General features: G+C 50.6%; 1 protein-coding gene across 1 annotated transcript in view; it reads right to left on the bottom strand.

The window, feature by feature from the left end:
• LOC311121103 (monocarboxylate transporter 1-like) overlaps positions 1–20166 on the bottom strand; it is a 95103-nt gene that overhangs the window by 49897 nt on the left and 25040 nt on the right. Inside the window, exon 2 of the mRNA XM_084195631.1 lies at positions 8223–8804. Within this exon, the coding sequence (XP_084051757.1) occupies positions 8223–8439 (217 nt within the window). The 5' untranslated portion in view covers positions 8440–8804. The remainder of the gene's footprint in view (positions 1–8222; positions 8805–20166) is intronic.

Below are 20166 nucleotides of genomic sequence, written 5' to 3'. Positions count from 1 at the left end.
GGTTGTAGCCTACTGGTTGTAGCCGAGGCCTACTGGTTGTAGCCGAGGCCTACTGGTTGTAGCCTACTGGTTGTAGCCTACTGGTTGTAGCCGAGGCCTACTGGTTGTAGCCGAGGCCTACTGGTTGTAGCCTACTGGTTGTAGCCGAGGCCTACTGGTTGTAGCCTACTGGTTGTAGCCGAGGCCTACTGGTTGTAGCCTACTGGTTGTAGCCGAGGCCTACTGGTTGTAGCCTACTGGTTGTAGCCGAGGCCTACTGGTTGTAGCCTACTGGTTGTAGCCGAGGCCTACTGGTTGTAGCCGAGGCCTACTGGTTGTAGCCGAGGCCTACTGGTTGTAGCCGAGGCCTACTCGTTGTAGCCTACTGGTTGTAGCCGAGGCCTACTGGTTGTAGCCTACTGGTTGTAGCCGAGGCCTACTGGTTGTAGCCGAGGCCTACTGGTTGTAGCCTACTGGTTGTAGCCGAGGCCTACTGGTTGTAGCCTACTGGTTGTAGCCGAGGCCTACTGGTTGTAGCCGAGGCCTACTGGTTGGTCGCACAACTGTCCCAGAGTCAGTTGTTTGGGCTATTGATTTCTTGACAAGCTGACCAATAGAATAGGTCAACTTTATACTGTGCATTCGGAAAGTATTCAGACCCCTTGACTTTTTCCACATTTTGTTACATTATAGCCTTATTCTAAAATTGATTAAATAAAACATTTTCCAGGATTGTGTTGAAGCACAGCTCTTGGGAAGGGTACCAAAACATTTATGCAGCATTGTAGGTCCCCAATAACACAGTGGCCTCCATCATTCTTAAGTGGAAGAAGTTTGGAACCACCAATACTTAGATTTTAGAGTCTTCAAAGTAGCCACCCTCATGAGGACCGCCACAGGAAAGGAAGACCCAGAGTTACCTCTGCTGCAGAAGATAAGTTCATTAGAGTTACTAGCCTCAGATTGCAGCCCAAATAAATGCTTCACAGAGTTCAAATAACAGACACATCTCAACATCAACTGTTCAGAGGAGACTGCGTGAATCAGGCCTTCATGGTCGAATTGCTGCAAAGAAACCACTACTAAAGGACACCAATAAGAAGAATAGACTTGCTTGGGTCAAGAAACACGAGCAATGGACATTAGACCGGTGGAAATCTGTCCTTTGGTCTGGAGTCTAAATTTGAGATTTTTGGTTCCAACCACCGTGTCTTTGTGAGACGCAGAGTAGGTGAACGGATGATCTCCGCATGTGTGGTTCCCACCGTGAAGCATGGAGGAGGTGGTGTTATGGTGTGGGGGTGCTTTGCTGGTGACACTGTCTGTGACTTATTTAGAATTCAAGGCACACTTAACCAGCATGGCTACCACAGCATTCTGCAGTGATACGCCATCCCATCTGGTTTGGGCTTAGTGGGACTATCATTTGTTTTTCAACAGGACAATGACCCAAAACACCTCCAGGCTGTGTAAGGGCTATTTGACCAAGAAGGAGTGATGGAGTGCTGCATCAGATGACCTGGCCTCCACAATCACCTGACCTCAATCCAATTGAGATGGTTTGGGATGAGTCGGACCGCAGAGTGAAGGAAAAGCAGCCAACAAGTGCTCAGCATATGTGGGATCTCCTTCAAGACTGTTCGAAAAGCATTCCAGGTGAAGCTGGTTGAGAGAATGCCAAGAGTGTGCAAAGCTGTCATCAAGGCAAAGGGTGGCTATTTGAAGAATATAAAATATAAAATATATTTTGATTTGTTTAACACTTATTTGGTTACTACATGATTCCATATCATGTATCAATTAAATATGTGTTATTTCATTGTTTTGATGTCTTCACTATTATTTTACAATGTCCAAACTTTTGACTGGTACTGTATATAGTATGTATAAGCAGGAAGTAGAGGCCTAAAGTGTTGTTCTCCATTAGATGACTCCAATTAGGGGAGGGGTGGTGGGGTTAGGGGAAAATAATAAAGGAAATAATATTTGTAAAAATATATATGGGGATTGGAAATGATGCAGACAATTACATTGATAGAACCCCCAACCTATCTGCAATATTAAAGCTGATCTACCCCCTAAAATAAATACTATACACATTTTTAAAATGCCGTCGGTCAAATGTCCGGGGCCACATTTTCATAGCAGAAACCCTGACATGCATACACGCACACGCACACGCACACGCACACGCAGACAAATCAGGCATGACATCTTTGTTGGGGTGTTCTGAAGGACAAAGAGCCCAGTGATTTACTGCTCTGAGAGATATTATATAAATTAATTGGTTCCTCCTCTCGTCCCCCCCCCTCCGTCCCCCCCCTCCTCCGCCCCCCCCTCCTCCGTCCCCCCCCCCTCCTCCCTCTATCCCTTCTCTCTTTACCTCACTCCTTCCCTTCTCTCTGAGAGATATTATATAAATTAATTGGTTCCTCCTCTCTCGTCCCCCCCCCTCCATCCCCCCCCCTCCGTCCGTCCCCCCCCCCTCCGTCCCCCCCTCCGCCCCCCCCCTCCTCCGTCCCCCCCCCCTCCGTCCCCCCCCTCCTCCGTCCTTCCCTTCTCTCTTTACCTCACTCCTTCCCTTCTCTCTGAGAGATATTATATAAATTAATTGGTCCCCCCTCCGTCCCCCCCCCCTCCTCCGTCCCCCCCCCCCTCCTCCGTCCCCCCCCCTCCTCCCTCTTTACCTCACTCCTTCCCTTCTCTCTGAGAGATATTATATAAATTAATTGGTCCCCCCTCCGTCCCCCCCTCCTCCGTCCCCCCCCCCTCCGCCCCCCCCTCCTCCGTCCCCCCCCCCTCCTCCCTCTTTACCTCACTCCTTCCCTTCTCTCTGAGAGATATTATATAAATTAATTGGTTCCTCCTCTCTCGTCCCCCCCCCCTCCCTCTATCCCTTCTCCCCCTTGCACAAAAACAGATAATAATCATGGATATACCAATATGATTCATGACTAGATGGATATGATAGTACCCATAGGATTGATTATTCCTGTAGTAGCCTACTTGGGTCATGTTCTCCATATAGATATCAGAACAGATCTATTTGACTTCCTCTGTTCTCCATATAGATATCAGAACAGATCTATTTGACTTCCTCTGTTCTCCATATAGATATCAGAACAGATCTATTTGACTTCCTCTGTTCTCCATATAGATATCAGAACAGATCTATTTGACTTCCTCTGTTCTCCATATAGATATCAGAACGGATCTATTTGACTTCCTCTGTTCTCCATATAGATATCAGAACAGATCTATTTGACTTCCTCTGTTCTCCATATACAGTTGAAGTCGGATGTTTACATACACCTTAGCCAAATACATTTAAACTCAGTTTTTCACAATTCCTGACATTTAATCCTAGTAAAAGTTCCCTGTCTTAGGTCAGTTGGGATCACCACTTTATTTTAAGAATGTGAAATGTCAGAATAATAGTAAAGAGAATGATTTATTTCAGCTTTTATTTCTTTCATCACATTCCCAGTGGATCAGAAGTTTACATACACTCAATTAGTATTTGGTAGCATTGCCTTTAAATTGTTTAACTTGGGTCAAACGTTTCGGGTAGCCTTCCACAAGCTTCCCACAATAAGTTGGGTGAATTTTGGCCCATTCCTCCTGACAGAGCTGGTGTAACTGAGTCAGGTTTGTAGGCCTCCTTGCTCGCACATGCTTTTTCAGTTCTGCCCACACATTTTCTATAGGATTGAGGTCAGGGCTTTCTGATGGCCACTCCAAAACCTTGACTTTGTTGTCCTTAAGCCATTTTGCCTCAACTTTGGAAGTATGCTTGGGGTCATTGTCCATTTGGAAGACCCATTTGCGACCAAGCTTTAACTTCCTGACTGATGTCTTGAGATGTTGCTTCAATATATCCACATAATTTTCCTTCCTCATGATGCCATCTATTTTGTGAAGTGCACCAGTCCCTCCTGCAGCAAAGCACCCCCACAGCACTCACTCCTTCCTTTCTCTCTTTACCTCACTCCTTCCCTTCTCTCTTTACCTCACTCCTTCCCTTCTCTCTTTACCTCACTCCTTCCCTTCTCTCTTTACCTCACTCCTTCCCTTCTCCTCAATCCTTCCCTTCTCTCTTTACCTCACTCCTTCCCTTCTCTCTTTACCTCACTCCTTCCCTTCTCCTCAATCCTTCCCTTCTCCTCACTCCTTCCCTTCTCTCTTTACCTCACTCCTTCCCTTCTCTCTTTACCTCACTCCTTCCCTTCTCTCTTCTCCTCACTCCTTCCCTTCTCTCTTTACCTCACTCCTTCCCTTCTCCTCACTCCTTCCCTTCTCCTCACTCCTTCCCTTCTCTCTTTACCTCACTCCTTCCCTTCTCTCTTTACCTCACTCCTTCCCTTCTCTCTTCTCCTCACTCCTTCCCTTCTCCTCACTCCTTCCCTTCTCTCTTTACCTCACTCCTTCCCTTCTCTCTTTACCTCACTCCTTCCCTTCTCTCTTTACCTCACTCCTTCCCTTCTCTCTTTACCTCACTCCTTCCCTTCTCTCTTTACCTCACTCCTTCCCTTCTCTCTTTACCTCACTCCTTCCCTTCTCTCTTTACCTCACTCCTTCCCTTCTCTCTTTACCTCACTCCTTCCCTTCTCTCTTTACCTCACTCCTTCCTTTCTCTCTTTACCTCACTCCTTCCCTTCTCTCTTTACCTCACTCCTTCCCTTCTCCTCACTCCTTCCCTTCTCTCTTTACCTCACTCATTCCCTTCTCTCTTTACCTCACTCCTTCCCTTCTCTCTTTACCTCACTCCTTCCCTTCTCTCTTTACCTCACTCCTTCCCTTCTCCTCACTCCTTCCCTTCTCTCTTTACCTCACTCCTTCCCTTCTCCTCACTCCTTCCCTTCTCTCTTTACCTCACTCCTTCCCTTCTCCTCACTCCTTCCCTTCTCTCTTTACCTCACTCCTTCCCTTCTCTCTTTACCTCACTCCTTCCCTTCTCTCTTTACCTCACTCCTTCCCTTCTCTCTTTACCTCACTCCTTCCCTTCTCTCTTTTTCTCACACATAGTTTTCTATGTATAGAGAAGGTTCTGGGCTTGTGTAGCAGAACCTAATTGTTGGCTGCTCCCTCTGTCCCCTCTCCTTCTCTCCCTCTCCCTCTGTCCCCTCTCCCTCTGTCCCCTCTCCCTCTGTCCCCTCTCCCTCTGTCCCCTCTGTCCCTCTCCCTCTGTCCCCTCTCCCTCTGTCCCCTCTCTCCCCTCTCCCTCTGTCCCCTCTCTCCCCTCTCCCCTCTCCCTCTGTCCCCTCTCTCCCCTCTCCCTCTGTCCCCTCTGTCCCCTCTCCCTCTGTCCCCTCTCCCTCTGTCCCCTCTGTCCCTCTCCCTCTGTCCCCTCTGTCCCCTCTCCCTCTGTCCCTCTCCCTCTGTCCCCTCTCCCTCTGTCCCCTCTCCCTCTGTCCCCTCTCCCTCTGTCCCCTGTCCCCTCTCCCTCTGTCCCCTCTCCCTCTGTTCCCTCTCCCTCTGTCCCCTCTCCCTCTATCCCCTCTCCCTCTGTCCCCTCTCCCTCTGTCCCCTCTCCCTCTGTCCCCTCTCCCTCTGTCCCCTCTGTCCCTCTCCCTCTGTCCCCTCTCCCTCTGCCTCTGTCCCTCTCCCTCTGTCCCCTCTCCCTCTGTCCCCTGTCCCCTCTCCCTCTGTCCCCTCTCCCTCTGTTCCCTCTCCCTCTGTTCCCTCTCCCTCTGTTCCCTCTCCCTCTGTCCCCTCTCCCTCTGTCCCCTCTCCCTCTCCCTCTGTCCCCTCTCCCTCTGTCCCCTCTCCCTCTCCCCCTGTCCCCTCTCCCTCTGTCCCCTCTCCCTCTGTCCCCTCTCCCTCTGTCCCCTCTGTCCCTCTCCCTCTGTCCCCTCTCCCTCTGTCCCCTCTCTCCCCTCTCCCTCTGTCCCCTCTGTCCCCTCTCCCTCTGTGCCCTCTCCCTCTGTCCCCTCTCTCCCCTCTCCCCTCTGTCCCTCTCCCTCTGTCCCCTCTCCCTCTGTCCCCTCTCCCTCTGTCCCCTCTCTCCCCTCTCCCTCTGTCCCCTCTCCCTCTGTCCCCTCTGTCCCCTCTCCCTCTGTCCCCTCTCCCCCTGTCCCCTCTCCCCCTGTCCCCTCTCCCTCTGTCCCCTCTCCCTCTGTCCTCTCTCCCTCTGTCCCCTCTCCCTCTGTCCCCTCTCCCTCTGTCCTCTGTCCCTCTCCCTCTGTCCCCCTCTCCCTCTGTCCCCCTCTCCCTCTGTCCCTCTCCCTCTGTCCCCTCTCCCTCTGTCCCCTCTCCCTCTGTCCCCTCTCCCTCTGTCCCCTGTCCCCTCTGTCCCCTCTCCCTCTGTCCCCTCTCCCTCTCCCTCTGTCCCCTCTCCCTCTGTCCCCTCTCCCTCTCTCTCCTCTCCCCTCTCTCTCTGTCCCTCTCCCTCTGTCCCCTCTCCCTCTATCCCCTCTCCCTCTATCCCCTCTCCCCCTGTCCCCTCTCCCTCTCCCCCTGTCCCCTCTCCCTCTCCCTCTGTCCCCTCTCCCTCTGTCCCCTCTCCCTCTGTCCCCTCTCCCTCTCCCTCTGTCCCCTCTCCCTCTGTCCCCTCTCCCTCTCCCCCCTCTCCCTCTGTCCCCTCTCCCTCTGTCCCCTCTCCCTCTGTCCCCTCTCATTCCCTCTCCCTCTGTCCCCTGTCCCCTCTGTCCCCTCTCATTCCCTCTCCCTCTGTCCCCTCTCCCTCTGTCCCCTCTCCCCCTGTCCCCTCTCCCTCTGTCCCCTCTCCCTCTGTCCCTCTGTCCCCTCTCCCCTCTCATTCCCTCTCCCTCTGTCCCCTCTCCCCTCTCATTCCCTCTCCCTCTGTCCCCTCTCCCTCTGTCCCCTGTCCCTCTGTCCCCTCTCCCTCTGTCCCCTCTCCCTCTGTCCCCTCTCCCCTCTCATTCCCTCTCCCTCTGTCCCTCTCCCTCTGTCCCCTCTCCCCCTGTCCCTCTCCCTCTGTCCCCTCTCCCTCTGTCCCCTCTCCCCCTGTCCCCTCTCCCTCTGTCCCCTCTCCCTCTGTCCCTCTGTCCCTCTCCCTGTCCCTCTCCCCCTGTCCCCTCTCCCCCTGTCCCCTCTCCCTCTGTCCCCTCTCCCCTCTCCCTCTGTCCCCTCTCCCTCTCCCTCTGTCCCCTCCCCCTGTCCCCTCTCCCTCTGTCCCCTCTCCCTCTGTCCCCTCTCCCTCTGTCCTCTGTCCCCTCTCCCTCTGTCCCTCTCCCTCTGTCCCCTCTCCCCCTGTCCCCTCTCCCTCTGTCCCCTCTCCCTCTGTCCTCTGTCCCCTCTCCCTCTGTCCCTCTCCCTCTGTCCCCTCTCCCTCTGTCCCCTGTCCCCTCTCCCTCTGTCCCCTCTCCCTCTGTCCCCTCTCCCTCTGTCCCCTCTCCCCCTGTCCCCTCTCCCTCTGTCCCCTCTCCCTCTGTCCTCTGTCCCCTCTCCCTCTGTCCCTCTCCCTCTGTCCCCTCTCCCTCTGTCCCCTCCCCCTCTCCCTCTGTCCCCTCTCCCTCTGTCCCCTCTCCCCCTGTCCCCTGTCCCTCTCCCCCTGTCCCCTCTCCCTCTGTCCCCTGTCCCTCTGTCCCCTCTCCCCCCTCTCCCTCTGTCCCCTGTCCCCTCTCCCTCTGTCCCCTCTCCCTCTGTCCCCTCTCCCTCTCCCTCTGTCCCCTCTCCCTCTGTCCCCTCTCCCTCTGTCCCCTCTCCCTCTGTCCCCTCTGTCCCCTCTGTCCCCTCTCCCCCCTCTCCCTCTCCCTCTCCCTCTGTCCCCTCTCCCTCTGTCCCCTCTCCCCCTGTCCCCTCTCCCCCTGTCCCCTCTCCCCCTGTCCCCTCTCCCTCTGTCCCCTCTCTCTCTGTCCCTCTCCCTCTGTCCCTCTCCCTCTGTCCCTCTCCCTCTGTCCCTCTCCCTCTGTCCCTCTCCCTCTGTCCCTCTCCCTCTGTCCCTCTCCCTCTGTCCCCTCTCCCTCTGTCCCCTCTCCCTCTGTCCCTCTCCCTCTGTCCCCTCTCCCTCTGTCCCCTCTCCCTCTGTCCCTCTCCCTCTCCCTCTGTCCCTCTGTCCCCTCTTAGCTGTTGAGAAGTGTGTGGTCGAGTCATCTAAACTCATCTCATCTGAACTCTTCCTCTCCCCCCCCCCCCCCCCCACACTCGTCTCTCTACATATTGGATTTATTTATTTTTACTGTTTTTAATAAAGAGATTAACTGTCTCTGTGTTTCAGTGAATAATAACAGAAATCCCTTCAGGGAGATCAGATTCCTCCCCTACCAGCCCCCACTACTCACCTCCTCCGTACATGCAGGCCAGCATAATCGAGGAGATCCATGAGACCTGTGAGGGTGTAGCGTCAAAGGTGGTCTCCAGCTCCTTGAAGAAGACAGTGATGGACTTGGGGAAGGCATAGGAGAAGCCAATAGAGATGAAGGCTCCCACCACCACCGCCCAGCCCCAGCCTCCCTCTGGAGGGGTATAGCCCACTGGACCGCCCACCGCTGGGGCCATGCTGTCAGGGCAGGAGGGGGCTCACACACACTGGGGATAGTCCTAACACTCCCACACATACACACACTGAGTGGCTGGTTAGGACACTTGTAGAGGCTGTAGTTACAGTCAGTCAACCAGCCAGTCAACCAGCCAGTCAGCCAGCCAGTCAGCCAGTCAGCCAGTCAATCAGTCAGCCAGTCAGCCAGCCAGTCAGCCAGTCAGCCAGTCAGCCAGTCAATCAGTCAGCCAGTCAGCCAGCCAGTCAGTCAGCCAGTCAATCAGTCAGCCAGCCAGTCAGCCAGTCAGTCAGCCAGTCAATCAGTCAGCCAGTCAGTCAGCCAGTCCTTCTCAGTCTGTATCCACCATCAGGAATCACTCTGAACCTGCAGACAGAGAGACAGAAAGAGACATTTGCATTTTAGTCATTTAGCAGATGCTCTTATCAAGAGCAAGTTACAGTTAGTGCAGTCATCTTACCACCAAGCCACAGTGTTCTTGGGGACCTTCAATGCTGCAGACATTTTTTGGTACCCTTCCCCAGATCTGTGCCTTGACACAATCTCAGAGCTCTACGGACAATTCCTTCGACCTAATGGCTTGGTTTTTGCTCTGACATGCACTTTCAACTGTGGGACCTTAAATTGACAGGTGTGTGCCTTTCCAAATAATGTCCAATCAATTGAATTTACCACAGAAGGACTCCAATCAAGTTGTAAAAACATCTTAAGGATGATCAATGGAAACAGGATGCACCTGAGCTCAATTTCGAGTTTCATAGCAAAGGGTCTGAATACTTATGTAAATAAGGTATCCAATTTTTATTTTTAATACATTTGCAAAAATTTATAAAAACCTGTTTTCACTTTGTCATTATGGGGTATTGTGTGTAGATTGCTGGGGATTATTTAAAAGAAAATCAATTTCAGAATAAGGTTGTAATGTAACAAAATGTGTAAAAAGTCAAGGGGTTTGAATACTTTCCGAAGGCACTGTATATATTTAGCAATGAATCCGCTGATAGGAACATAGCTGAAAGACGTCCAAAGGACAACCATATCTACAAAAACGTATAGTGTGATCAGTATCACATAATCAAATCAAATCACATTTTATTGGTCACATATAAATATTTAGCAGATATTATTGCGGGTGTAGCAAAATGCTTGTGAATGATTATCTGGTGTAACATAGAGCTCTCTCGAAATGCCACAACGCAGGACTACATTTATTTTCAGATCTCCTCCCCCTCCCCCTGCCTCGGACATGATAAAAACAAGCCCAGATTCGCCCAGGGTGAAATTCCCCTTTAACAAAAGGCACATCTCAATAGATGGTCCAGGTATGTCATGACATCGCACAAGTAGGGGGGGCGGGGGGCCTTTCCTTTTGTTCTCTATTGCTCCTCAAGCAAGGTGGGAGGACGATGGCGTCATGAATTCCCATCAGACCAGCTCCTTAAATTCCCTACTCCTTGAAGTTTGCAGTTGTGTCTAAAAAGCACTATTTTGCTCCAAACATATATTTTTTGATGTAAATATTTTACTGTATTTATACTTGGGATATCGCTTTGCAACAGGAAAAGTTTGAAAATCACTGGAGGATGTGGTGGAAGCACCTTTGGCAGTCATTACAGCTGTGAATCATTTAGAATAACATTCTACCAACCTTAGGGCAACATACACTGAGTGGACAACTCATTAAGAACACCTGCGCCTTCCATGAGAGACTGACCAGGTGAATCCAGGTGAAAGCTATGATCCCTTATTGATGTCACTTGTTAAATCCACTTCAGTGTAGATGAAGGGGAGGAGAACAGTTAAAGAATAATGTTCAACCCTTGAGACAACTGATTCCGAGTCAGGGACTAGAAGGACAGGGAAGAACAGGGACCAGAAGGACAGGGAAGAACAGGGACCAGAAGGACAGGGAAGAACAGGGACCAGAAGGACAGGGAAGAACAGGGACCAGAAGGACAGGGAAGAACAGGGACCAGAAGGACAGGGAAGAACAGGGACCAGAAGGACAGGGAAGAACAGGGACCAGAAGGACAGGGAAGAACAGGGACCAGAAGGACAGGGAAGAACAGGGACCAGAAGGACAGGGAAGAACAGGGACTAGAAGGACAGGGAAGAACAGGGACCAGAAGGACAGGGAAGAACAGGGAACAGAAGGACAGGGAAGAACAGGGACCAGTAGGACAGGGAAGAACAGGGACCAGAAGGACAGGGACCAGAAACACAGGGACCAGAAGGACAGGGACCACAAGGACAGGGAAGAACAGGGACCAGAAGAACAGGGACCAGAAGGACAGGGAAGAACAGGGACCAGAAGGACAGGGAAGAACAGGGACCAGAAGGACAGGGACCAGAAGGACAGGGACCAGAAGGACAGGGACAACAAGGACAAGGACAACAAGGACAGGGACAACGAGGACAAGGACAACAAGGACAGGGACAACAAGGACAGGGAGGAATGAATGAGAAACCCGAGGGCTGCAATCCGATTCTCTACCCTTCCTCCGAAGTGTGCACTTATACACTCTCCCTCATGGATGTCCATCCCTCAGTTACATGATCTGATTGAGCTGGGAAAAAACGAATTCTCCCCCTTTCAAGGAAACCACTGTTATTTATCCACTTGACGGTTATGATGGGGAGAAAATCGGATCTGTAAATTGTTTAACCTGTAGCCAAGGCTTTATAGTATATGGTTAATTATGGCTGGCACTGGTTACAATCTGCCACAATATCATTGTTGCCAGCTAAGGTGTAGGAGGGGACAGTAGGCCCAGTTGAACAAGGCTACCTGAATGGGACATGATGGAAGTTAGAGAAAAATGCACTTACTATTATGTGACTAAAATGGCTGACTAAAACTAGACTAACGTTGTCCTAAACTAAAAACTAAAGGACGAAATGACCCAAATGTGGCTAAGACTAAAACTAGTAGTAAAACTAAATGTAAAATAGTTGCCAAAATGAACACTGCCATGTAAGCTGTGCCCCTAGTACCAGGTGTAAACAGCATGTTTCTCCGTAATCATTACCCTGTCAGTCTGGTAACTGGTTAACTACATTACAACACACTGGCAGGGCCAGACTGATTACCAGGACGTGTACTCAGAGCATGCACTGACCAGCTGGCCTGCCAGACTGATTACCAGGACGTGTACTCAGAGCATGCGCTGACCAGCTGGCAGGGCCAGACTGATTACCAGGACGTGTACTCAGAGCATGCACTGACCAGCTGGCAGGGCCAGACTGATTACCAGGACGTGTACTCAGAGCATGCACTGACCAGCTGGTAAGGGTCTTCACTGACATGTCCAACCTCTCCCTGACCAAGTCTGTAATACCTACATGTTTCAAGCAGACCGCCATAGTCCCTGTGCCCAAGAACGCCAAGGTAACCTGTCTAAATGACCATTGCCCCGTAGCATTCACATCTGTAGCCATGAAATGCTTTGAAAGGCTGTTCATGGCTCACATCAACACCATCATCCCAGACACCCTGGACCCACTAATTCTCATACTGCCCCAACAGATCCACAGATGACACAATCTCACTGCCCTTTTCCACCTGTATAAAAATAACACCTTTGTGAAAATGCTTTTCATTGACTATAACTCAGCGTTCAACACCATAGTGCCCACAAACCTCAAGTCAAAAGTATGTGGACACCTGCTCGTCAAACATCTCATTCCAAAATCATGGGCATTAATATGGAGTTGGTCCCCCCTTTGCTGCTATAACAGCCTCCACTCTTCTGGGAAGGCTTTCCACTAGATGTTGGAACATTGCTGCGGGGACTTGCTTCCATTCAGCCACAGGAGCATTAGGGAGGTCGGGCACTGATGTTGGGCGATTAGGCCTGGCTCATCCCAAAGACGTTCGATGGGGTTGAGGTCAGGCCAGTCAAGTTCTTCCACACCGATCTCGACAAACCATTTCTGTATGGATCTCACTTTGTGCACTGGGGCATTGTCATGCTGAAACAGGAAAGGGCCTTCTCCAAATTGTTGCCACAAAGTTGGAAGCCCAGAATCGTCTAGAATGTCATTGTATGCTGTAGTGTTAAGATTTCCCTTCACTGGAACTAAGGGGCCTAGCACGAACCATGAAAAACAGCCCTAAACCATTATTCGTCCTCCACCAAACTTTACAGTTGGCACTATGTATTGGGACAGGTAGTGTTCTCCTGGCATCTGCCAAACCCAGAATCGTCCGTCGGACTGCCAGAGGGTGAAGTATGATTCATCACTCCAGAGATTGCGTTTCCACTGCTCCAGAGTCCAATGGCGGTGAGCTTTACATCACTCCAGCTGACGCTTGGCATTGAGCATGGTGGGCCTGGACTGGTGAACTCCAGGGCACTAAACTGGGTCTGGATGGTGAACTACAGGACACTAAACTGGGTCTGGATGGTGAACTACAGGACACTAAACTGGGTCTGGATGGTGAACTACAGGGCACTAAACTGGGTCTGGATGGTGAACTACAGGACAATAAACTGGGTCTGGACTGGTGAACTACAGGACACTAAACTGGGTCTGGATGGTGAACTACAGGACACTAAACTGGGTCTGGATGGTGAACTACAGGACACTAAACTGGGTCTGGATGGTGAACTACAGGACAATAAACTGGGTCTGGATGGTGAACTACAGGACACTAACCTGGGTCTGGACTGGTGAACTACAGGACACTAAACTGGGTCTGGATGGTGAACTACAGGGTCTGGACTGGGTCTGGATGGTGAACTACAGGGCACTAAACTGGGTCTGGATGGTGAACTACAGGGCACTAAACTGGGTCTGGACTGGTGAACTACAGGACACTAAACTGGGTCTGGACTGGTGAACTACAGGACACTAAACTGGGTCTGGATGGTGAACTACAGGGCACTAAACTGGGTCTGGATGGTGAACTACAGGGCACTAAACTGGGTCTGGATAGTGAACTACAGGACACTAAACTGGGTCTGGATAGTGAACTACAGGACACTAAACTGGGTCTGGACTGGTGAACTACAGGACACTAAACTGGGTCTGGATGGTGAACTACAGGACACTAAACTGGGTCTGGATGGTGAACTACAGGACACTAAACTGGGTCTGGACTGGTGAACTACAGGACACTAAACAGGGTCTGGATGGTGAACTACAGGACAATAAACTGGGTCTGGATAGTGAACTACAGGACACTAAACTGGGTCTGGATAGTGAACTACAGGACACTAAACTGGGTCTGGACTGGTGAACTAAAGGACACTAAACGGTCTGGATGGTGAACTACAGGACAATAAACTGGGTCTGGATGGTGAACTACAGGGTCTGGACTGGGTCTGGATGGTGAACTACAGGGCACTAAACTGGGTCTGGATGGTGAACTACAGGGCACTAAACTGGGTCTGGACTGGTGAACTACAGGACACTAAACTGGGTCTGGACTGGTGAACTACAGGACACTAAACTGGGTCTGGATGGTGAACTACAGGGCACTAAACTGGGTCTGGATGGTGAACTACAGGGCACTAAACTGGGTCTGGATAGTGAACTACAGGACACTAAACTGGGTCTGGATAGTGAACTACAGGACACTAAACTGGGTCTGGACTGGTGAACTACAGGACACTAAACTGGGTCTGGATGGTGAACTACAGGACACTAAACTGGGTCTGGATGGTGAACTACAGGACACTAAACTGGGTCTGGACTGATGAACTACAGGACACTAAACAGGGTCTGGATGGTGAACTACAGGACAATAAACTGGGTCTGGATAGTGAACTACAGGACACTAAACTGGGTCTGGATAGTGAACTACAGGACACTAAACTGGGTCTGGACTGGTGAACTACAGGACACTAAACTGGGTCTGGATAGTGAACTACAGGACACTAACCTGGGTCTGGATGGTGAACTACAGGACACTAAACTGGGTCTGGATGGTGAACTACAGGACACTAAACTGGGTCTGGATGGTGAACTACAGGGCACTAAACTGGGTCTGGATAGTGAACTACAGGACACTAACCTGGGTCTGGATGGTGAACTACAGGACACTAACCTGGGTCTGGACTGGTGAACTACAGGACACTAAACTGGGTCTGGATGGTGAACTACAGGACACTAAACTGGGTCTGGATGGTGAACTACAGGGCACTAAACTGGGTCTGGATGGTGAACTACAGGACAATAAACTGGGTCTGGACTGGTGAACTACAGGACACTAAACTGGGTCTGGATGGTGAACTACAGGGCACTAAACTGGGTCTGGATGGTGAACTACAGGACAATAAACTGGGTCTGGATGGTGAACTACAGGACACTAACCTGGGTCTGGACTGGTGAACTACAGGGTCTGGACTGGGTCTGGATGGTGAACTACAGGACACTAACCTGGGTCTGGATGGTGAACTACAGGGTCTGGACTGGGTCTGGATGGTGAACTACAGGGCACTAAACTGGGTCTGGATGGTGAACTACAGGGCACTAAACTGGGTCTGGACTGGTGAACTACAGGACACTAAACTGGGTCTGGACTGGTGAACTACAGGACACTAAACTGGGTCTGGATGGTGAACTACAGGGCACTAAACTGGGTCTGGATGGTGAACTACAGGGCACTAAACTGGGTCTGGATAGTGAACTACAGGACACTAAACTGGGTCTGGATAGTGAACTACAGGACACTAAACTGGGTCTGGATGGTGAACTACAGGACACTAAACTGGGTCTGGATGGTGAACTACAGGACACTAAACTGGGTCTGGACTGGTGAACTACAGGACACTAAACAGGGTCTGGATGGTGAACTACAGGACAATAAACTGGGTCTGGACTGGTGAACTACAGGACACAAAACAGGGTCTGGACTGGTGAACTACAGGACACTAAACTGAGTCTGGACTGGTGAACTACAGGGCACTAAACTGGGTCTGGATGGTGAACTACAGGACACTAAACTGGGTCTGGATGGTGAACTACAGGACAATAAACTGAGTCTGGATGGTGAACTACAGGGCACTAAACTGGATCTGGACTGGTGAACTACAGGACACTAAACTGGGTCTGGACTGGTGAACTACAGGACACTAAACTGAGTCTGGACTGGTGAACTACAGGACACTAAACTGGGTCTGGACTGGTGAACTACAGGACACTAAACTGGGTCTGGACTGGTGAACTACAGGACACTAAACTGGGTCTGGATGGTGAACTACAGGACACTAAACTGGGTCTGGACTGGTGAACTACAGGACACTAAACAGGGTCTGGATGGTGAACTACAGGACAATAAACTGGGTCTGGATAGTGAACTACAGTACACTAAACTGGGTCTGGATAGTGAACTACAGGACACTAAACTGGGTCTGGACTGGTGAACTACAGGACACTAAACGGTCTGGATGGTGAACTACAGGACAATAAACTGGGTCTGGATGGTGAACTACAGGACACTAAACTGGGTCTGGACTGGTGAACTACAGGACACTAAACTGGGTCTGGATGGTGAACTACAGGGCACTAAACTGGGTCTGCATAGTGAACTACAGGACACTAACCTGGGTCTGGATGGTGAACTACAGGACACTAACCTGGGTCTGGATGGTGAACTACAGGACACTAAACTGGGTCTGGATGGTGAACTACAGGACACTAAACTGGGTCTGGATGGTGAACTACAGGGCACTAAACTGGGTCTGGATGGTGAACTACAGGACAATAAACTGGGTCTGGACTGGTGAACTACAGGACACTAAACTGGGTCTGGATGGTGAACTACAGGGCACTAAACTGGGTCTGGATGGTGAACTACAGGACAATAAACTGGGTCTGGATGGTGAACTACAGGACACTAACCTGGGTCTGGACTGGTGAACTACAGGGTCTGGACTGGGTCTGGATGGTGAACTACAGGACACTAACCTGGGTCTGGATGGTGAACTACAGGGTCTGGACTGGGTCTGGATGGTGAACTACAGGGCACTAAACTGGGTCTGGATGGTGAACTACAGGGCACTAAACTGGGTCTGGACTGGTGAACTACAGGACACTAAACTGGGTCTGGACTGGTGAACTACAGGGCACTAAACTGGGTCTGGACTGGTGAACTACAGGGCACTAAACTGGGTCTGGATGGTGAACTACAGGGCACTAAACTGGGTCTGGATGGTGAACTACAGGGCACTAAACTGGGTCTGGATAGTGAACTACAGGGCACTAAACTGGGTCTGGATAGTGAACTACAGGACACTAAACTGGGTCTGGATAGTGAACTACAGGACACTAAACTGGGTTTGGATGGTGAACTACAGGACACTAAACTGGGTCTGGATGGTGAACTACAGGACACTAAACTGGGTCTGGACTGGTGAACTACAGGACACAAAACAGGGTCTGGATGGTGAACTACAGGACACTAAACTGAGTCTGGACTGGTGAACTACAGGGCACTAAACTGGGTCTGGATGGTGAACTACAGGACACTAAACTGGGTCTGGATGGTGAACTACAGGACAATAAACTTAGTCTGGATGGTGAACTACAGGGCACTAAACTGGATCTGGACTGGTGAACTACAGGACACTAAACTGGGTCTGGACTGGTGAACTACAGGACACTAAACTGAGTCTGGACTGGTGAACTACAGGACACTAAACTGGGTCTGGACTGGTGAACTACAGGACACTAAACTGGGTCTGGACTGGTGAACTACAGGGCACTAAACTGGGTCTGGACTGGTGAACTACAGGACACTAAACTGGGTCTGGACTGGTGAACTACAGGACACTAACCTGGGTCTGGACTGGTGAACTACAGGACACTAACCTGGGTCTGGACTGGTGAACTACAGGGCACTAAACTGGGTCTGGACTGGTGAACTACAGGACACTAAACTGGGTCTGGATGGTGAACTACAGGACACTAAACTGGGTCTGGACTGGTGAACTACAGGGCACTAAACTGGGTCTGGACTGGTGAAATACAGGGCACTAAACTTGGTCTGGACTGGTGAACTACAGGACACTAAACTGGGTCTGGACTGGTGAACTACAGGACACTAAACTGGGTCTGGACTGGTGAACTACAGGGTCTGGATGGTGAACTACAGGACACTAAACTGGGTCTGGACTGGTGAACTACAGGGCACTAAACTGGGTCTGGATGGTGAACTACAGGACACTAAACGGGGTCTGGACTGGTGAACTACAGGGCACTAAACGGGGTCTGGACTGGTGAACTACAGGGCACTAAACGGGGTCTGGATGGTGAACTACAGGACACTAAACTGGGTCTGGACTGGTGAACTACAGGACACTAAACTGGGTCTGGATGGTGAACTACAGGACACTAAACTGGGTCTGGACTGGTGAACTACAGGGCACTAAACTGGGTCTGGACTGGTGAAATACAGGGCACTAAACTTGGTCTGGACTGGTGAACTACAGGACACTAAACTGGGTCTGGACTGGTGAACTACAGGGCACTAAACTGGGTCTGGATGGTGAACTACAGGACACTAAACGGGGTCTGGACTGGTGAACTACAGGGCACTAAACGGGGTCTGGACTGGTGAACTACAGGGCACTAAACGGGGTCTGGATGGTGAACTACAGGACACTAAACTGGGTCTGGACTGGTGAACTACAGGACACTAAACTGGGTCTGGATGGTGAACTACAGGACACTAAACTGGGTCTGGACTGGTGAACTACAGGGCACTAAACTGGGTCTGGACTGGTGAAATACAGGGCACTAAACTTGGTCTGGACTGGTGAACTACAGGACACTAAACTGGGTCTGGACTGGTGAACTACAGGACACTAAACTGGGTCTGGACTGGTGAACTACAGGGTCTGGATGGTGAACTACAGGACACTAAACTGGGTCTGGACTGGTGAACTACAGGGCACTAAACTGGGTCTGGATGGTGAACTACAGGACACTAAACGGGGTCTGGACTGGTGAACTACAGGGCACTAAACGGGGTCTGGACTGGTGAACTACAGGGCACTAAACGGGGTCTGGATGGTGAACTACAGGACACTAAACTGGGTCTGGATGGTGAACTACAGGGCACTAAACGGGGTCTGGATGGTGAACTACAGGGGACTAAACTGGGTCTGGATGGTGAACTACAGGGGACTAAACTGGGTCTGGATGGTGAACTACAGGGCACTAAACTGGATCTGGATGGTGAACTACAGGACACTAAACTGGGTCTGGACTGGTGAACTACAGGACACTAAACTGGGTCTGGACTGGTGAACTACAGGACACTAAACTGGGTCTGGACTGGTGAACTACAGGACACTAAACTGGGTCTGGATGGTGAACTACAGGACACTAAACTGGGTCTGGACTGGTGAACTACAGGGCACTAAACTGGGTCTGGACTGGTGAACTACAGGACACTAAACTGGGTCTGGATGGTGAACTACAGGACAATAAACTGGGTCTGGATGGTGAACTACAGGACACTAAACTGGGTCTGGACTGGTGAACTACAGGACACTAAACTGGGTCTGGATGGTGAACTACAGGACACTAAACTGGGTCTGGACTGGTGAACTACAGGACAATAAACTGGGTCTGGACTGGTGAACTACAGGACACTAAACTGGGTCTGGACTGGTGAACTACAGGACACTAAACTGGGTCTGGATGGTGAACTACAGGACACTAAACTGGGTCTGGACTGGTGAACTACAGGACACTAAACTGGGTCTGGATGGTGAACTACAGGACACTAAACTGGGTCTGGATGGTGAACTACAGGACAATAAACTGGGTCTGGATGGTGAACTACAGGACAATAAACTGGGTCTGGATGGTGAACTACAGGGCACTAAACTGGGTCTGGATGGTGAACTACAGGGCACTAAACTGGGTCTGGATGGTGAACTACAGGGTCTGGACTGGGTCTGGATGGTGAACTACAGGACACTAAACTGGGTCTGGACTGGTGAACTACAGGGCACTAAACTGGGTCTGGATGGTGAACTACAGGGCACTAAACTGGGTCTGGACTGGTGAACTACAGGGCACTAACCTGGGTCTGGACTGGTGAACTACAGGACACTAAACTGGGTCTGGATGGTGAACTACAGGACAATAAACTGGGTCTGGATGGTGAACTACAGGACACTAAACTGGGTCTGGACTGGTGAACTACAGGACACTAAACTGGGTCTGGACTGGTGAACTACAGGGCACTAAACTGGGTCTCTCTGGGTCTGTCTCTCTGTGTGGTGATAGAATAACATGAGCCTTTAAAAGACCTGAGGGTTGATTCTAAAACTAAACAAGGTTTCATCTCTTCTCTGTCTCGTCTAACAGTCCTAATATTGTGCTGAGTTTCAGAACATTACGACACAGTTTTAGAGGTCTGGAGTCTCCTGTCTGTGTCCTGACCAGGAGGAATCACCAACACACAACTATTATATAGTTAACAAACCTTAAGATACACCCGCATCCCTGAGTATGGAACAATACAGTAAACCAAAACACATAGTACAGTACACACACATCCTGTTTCACTTCTCTCTGAGTGAATCAGTTCTACAGAACACATCAGGAAATCATAAGTAGAGACAGGAATAATGCTGATCCCAAGGTCTGGGGTGGATCAACACCCCAAATGGATCCTTCTGAGCTTTACGCAATCAGCCAGGGGACCAGATGGAAAGAATTATACAGGAATCCCCCTTCACTACAGTAAACTGACTTCACAACACAC

The sequence above is a fragment of the Coregonus lavaretus genome (genome assembly GCF_964263955.1).
Source record: "Coregonus lavaretus genome assembly, contig: HAP1_SCAFFOLD_250, whole genome shotgun sequence".
Classification (NCBI taxonomy): domain Eukaryota; kingdom Metazoa; phylum Chordata; class Actinopteri; order Salmoniformes; family Salmonidae; genus Coregonus; species Coregonus lavaretus.
Note: the sequence above shows the minus strand (reverse complement) of the source record. Positions and strands in the feature narration are given on the sequence as shown.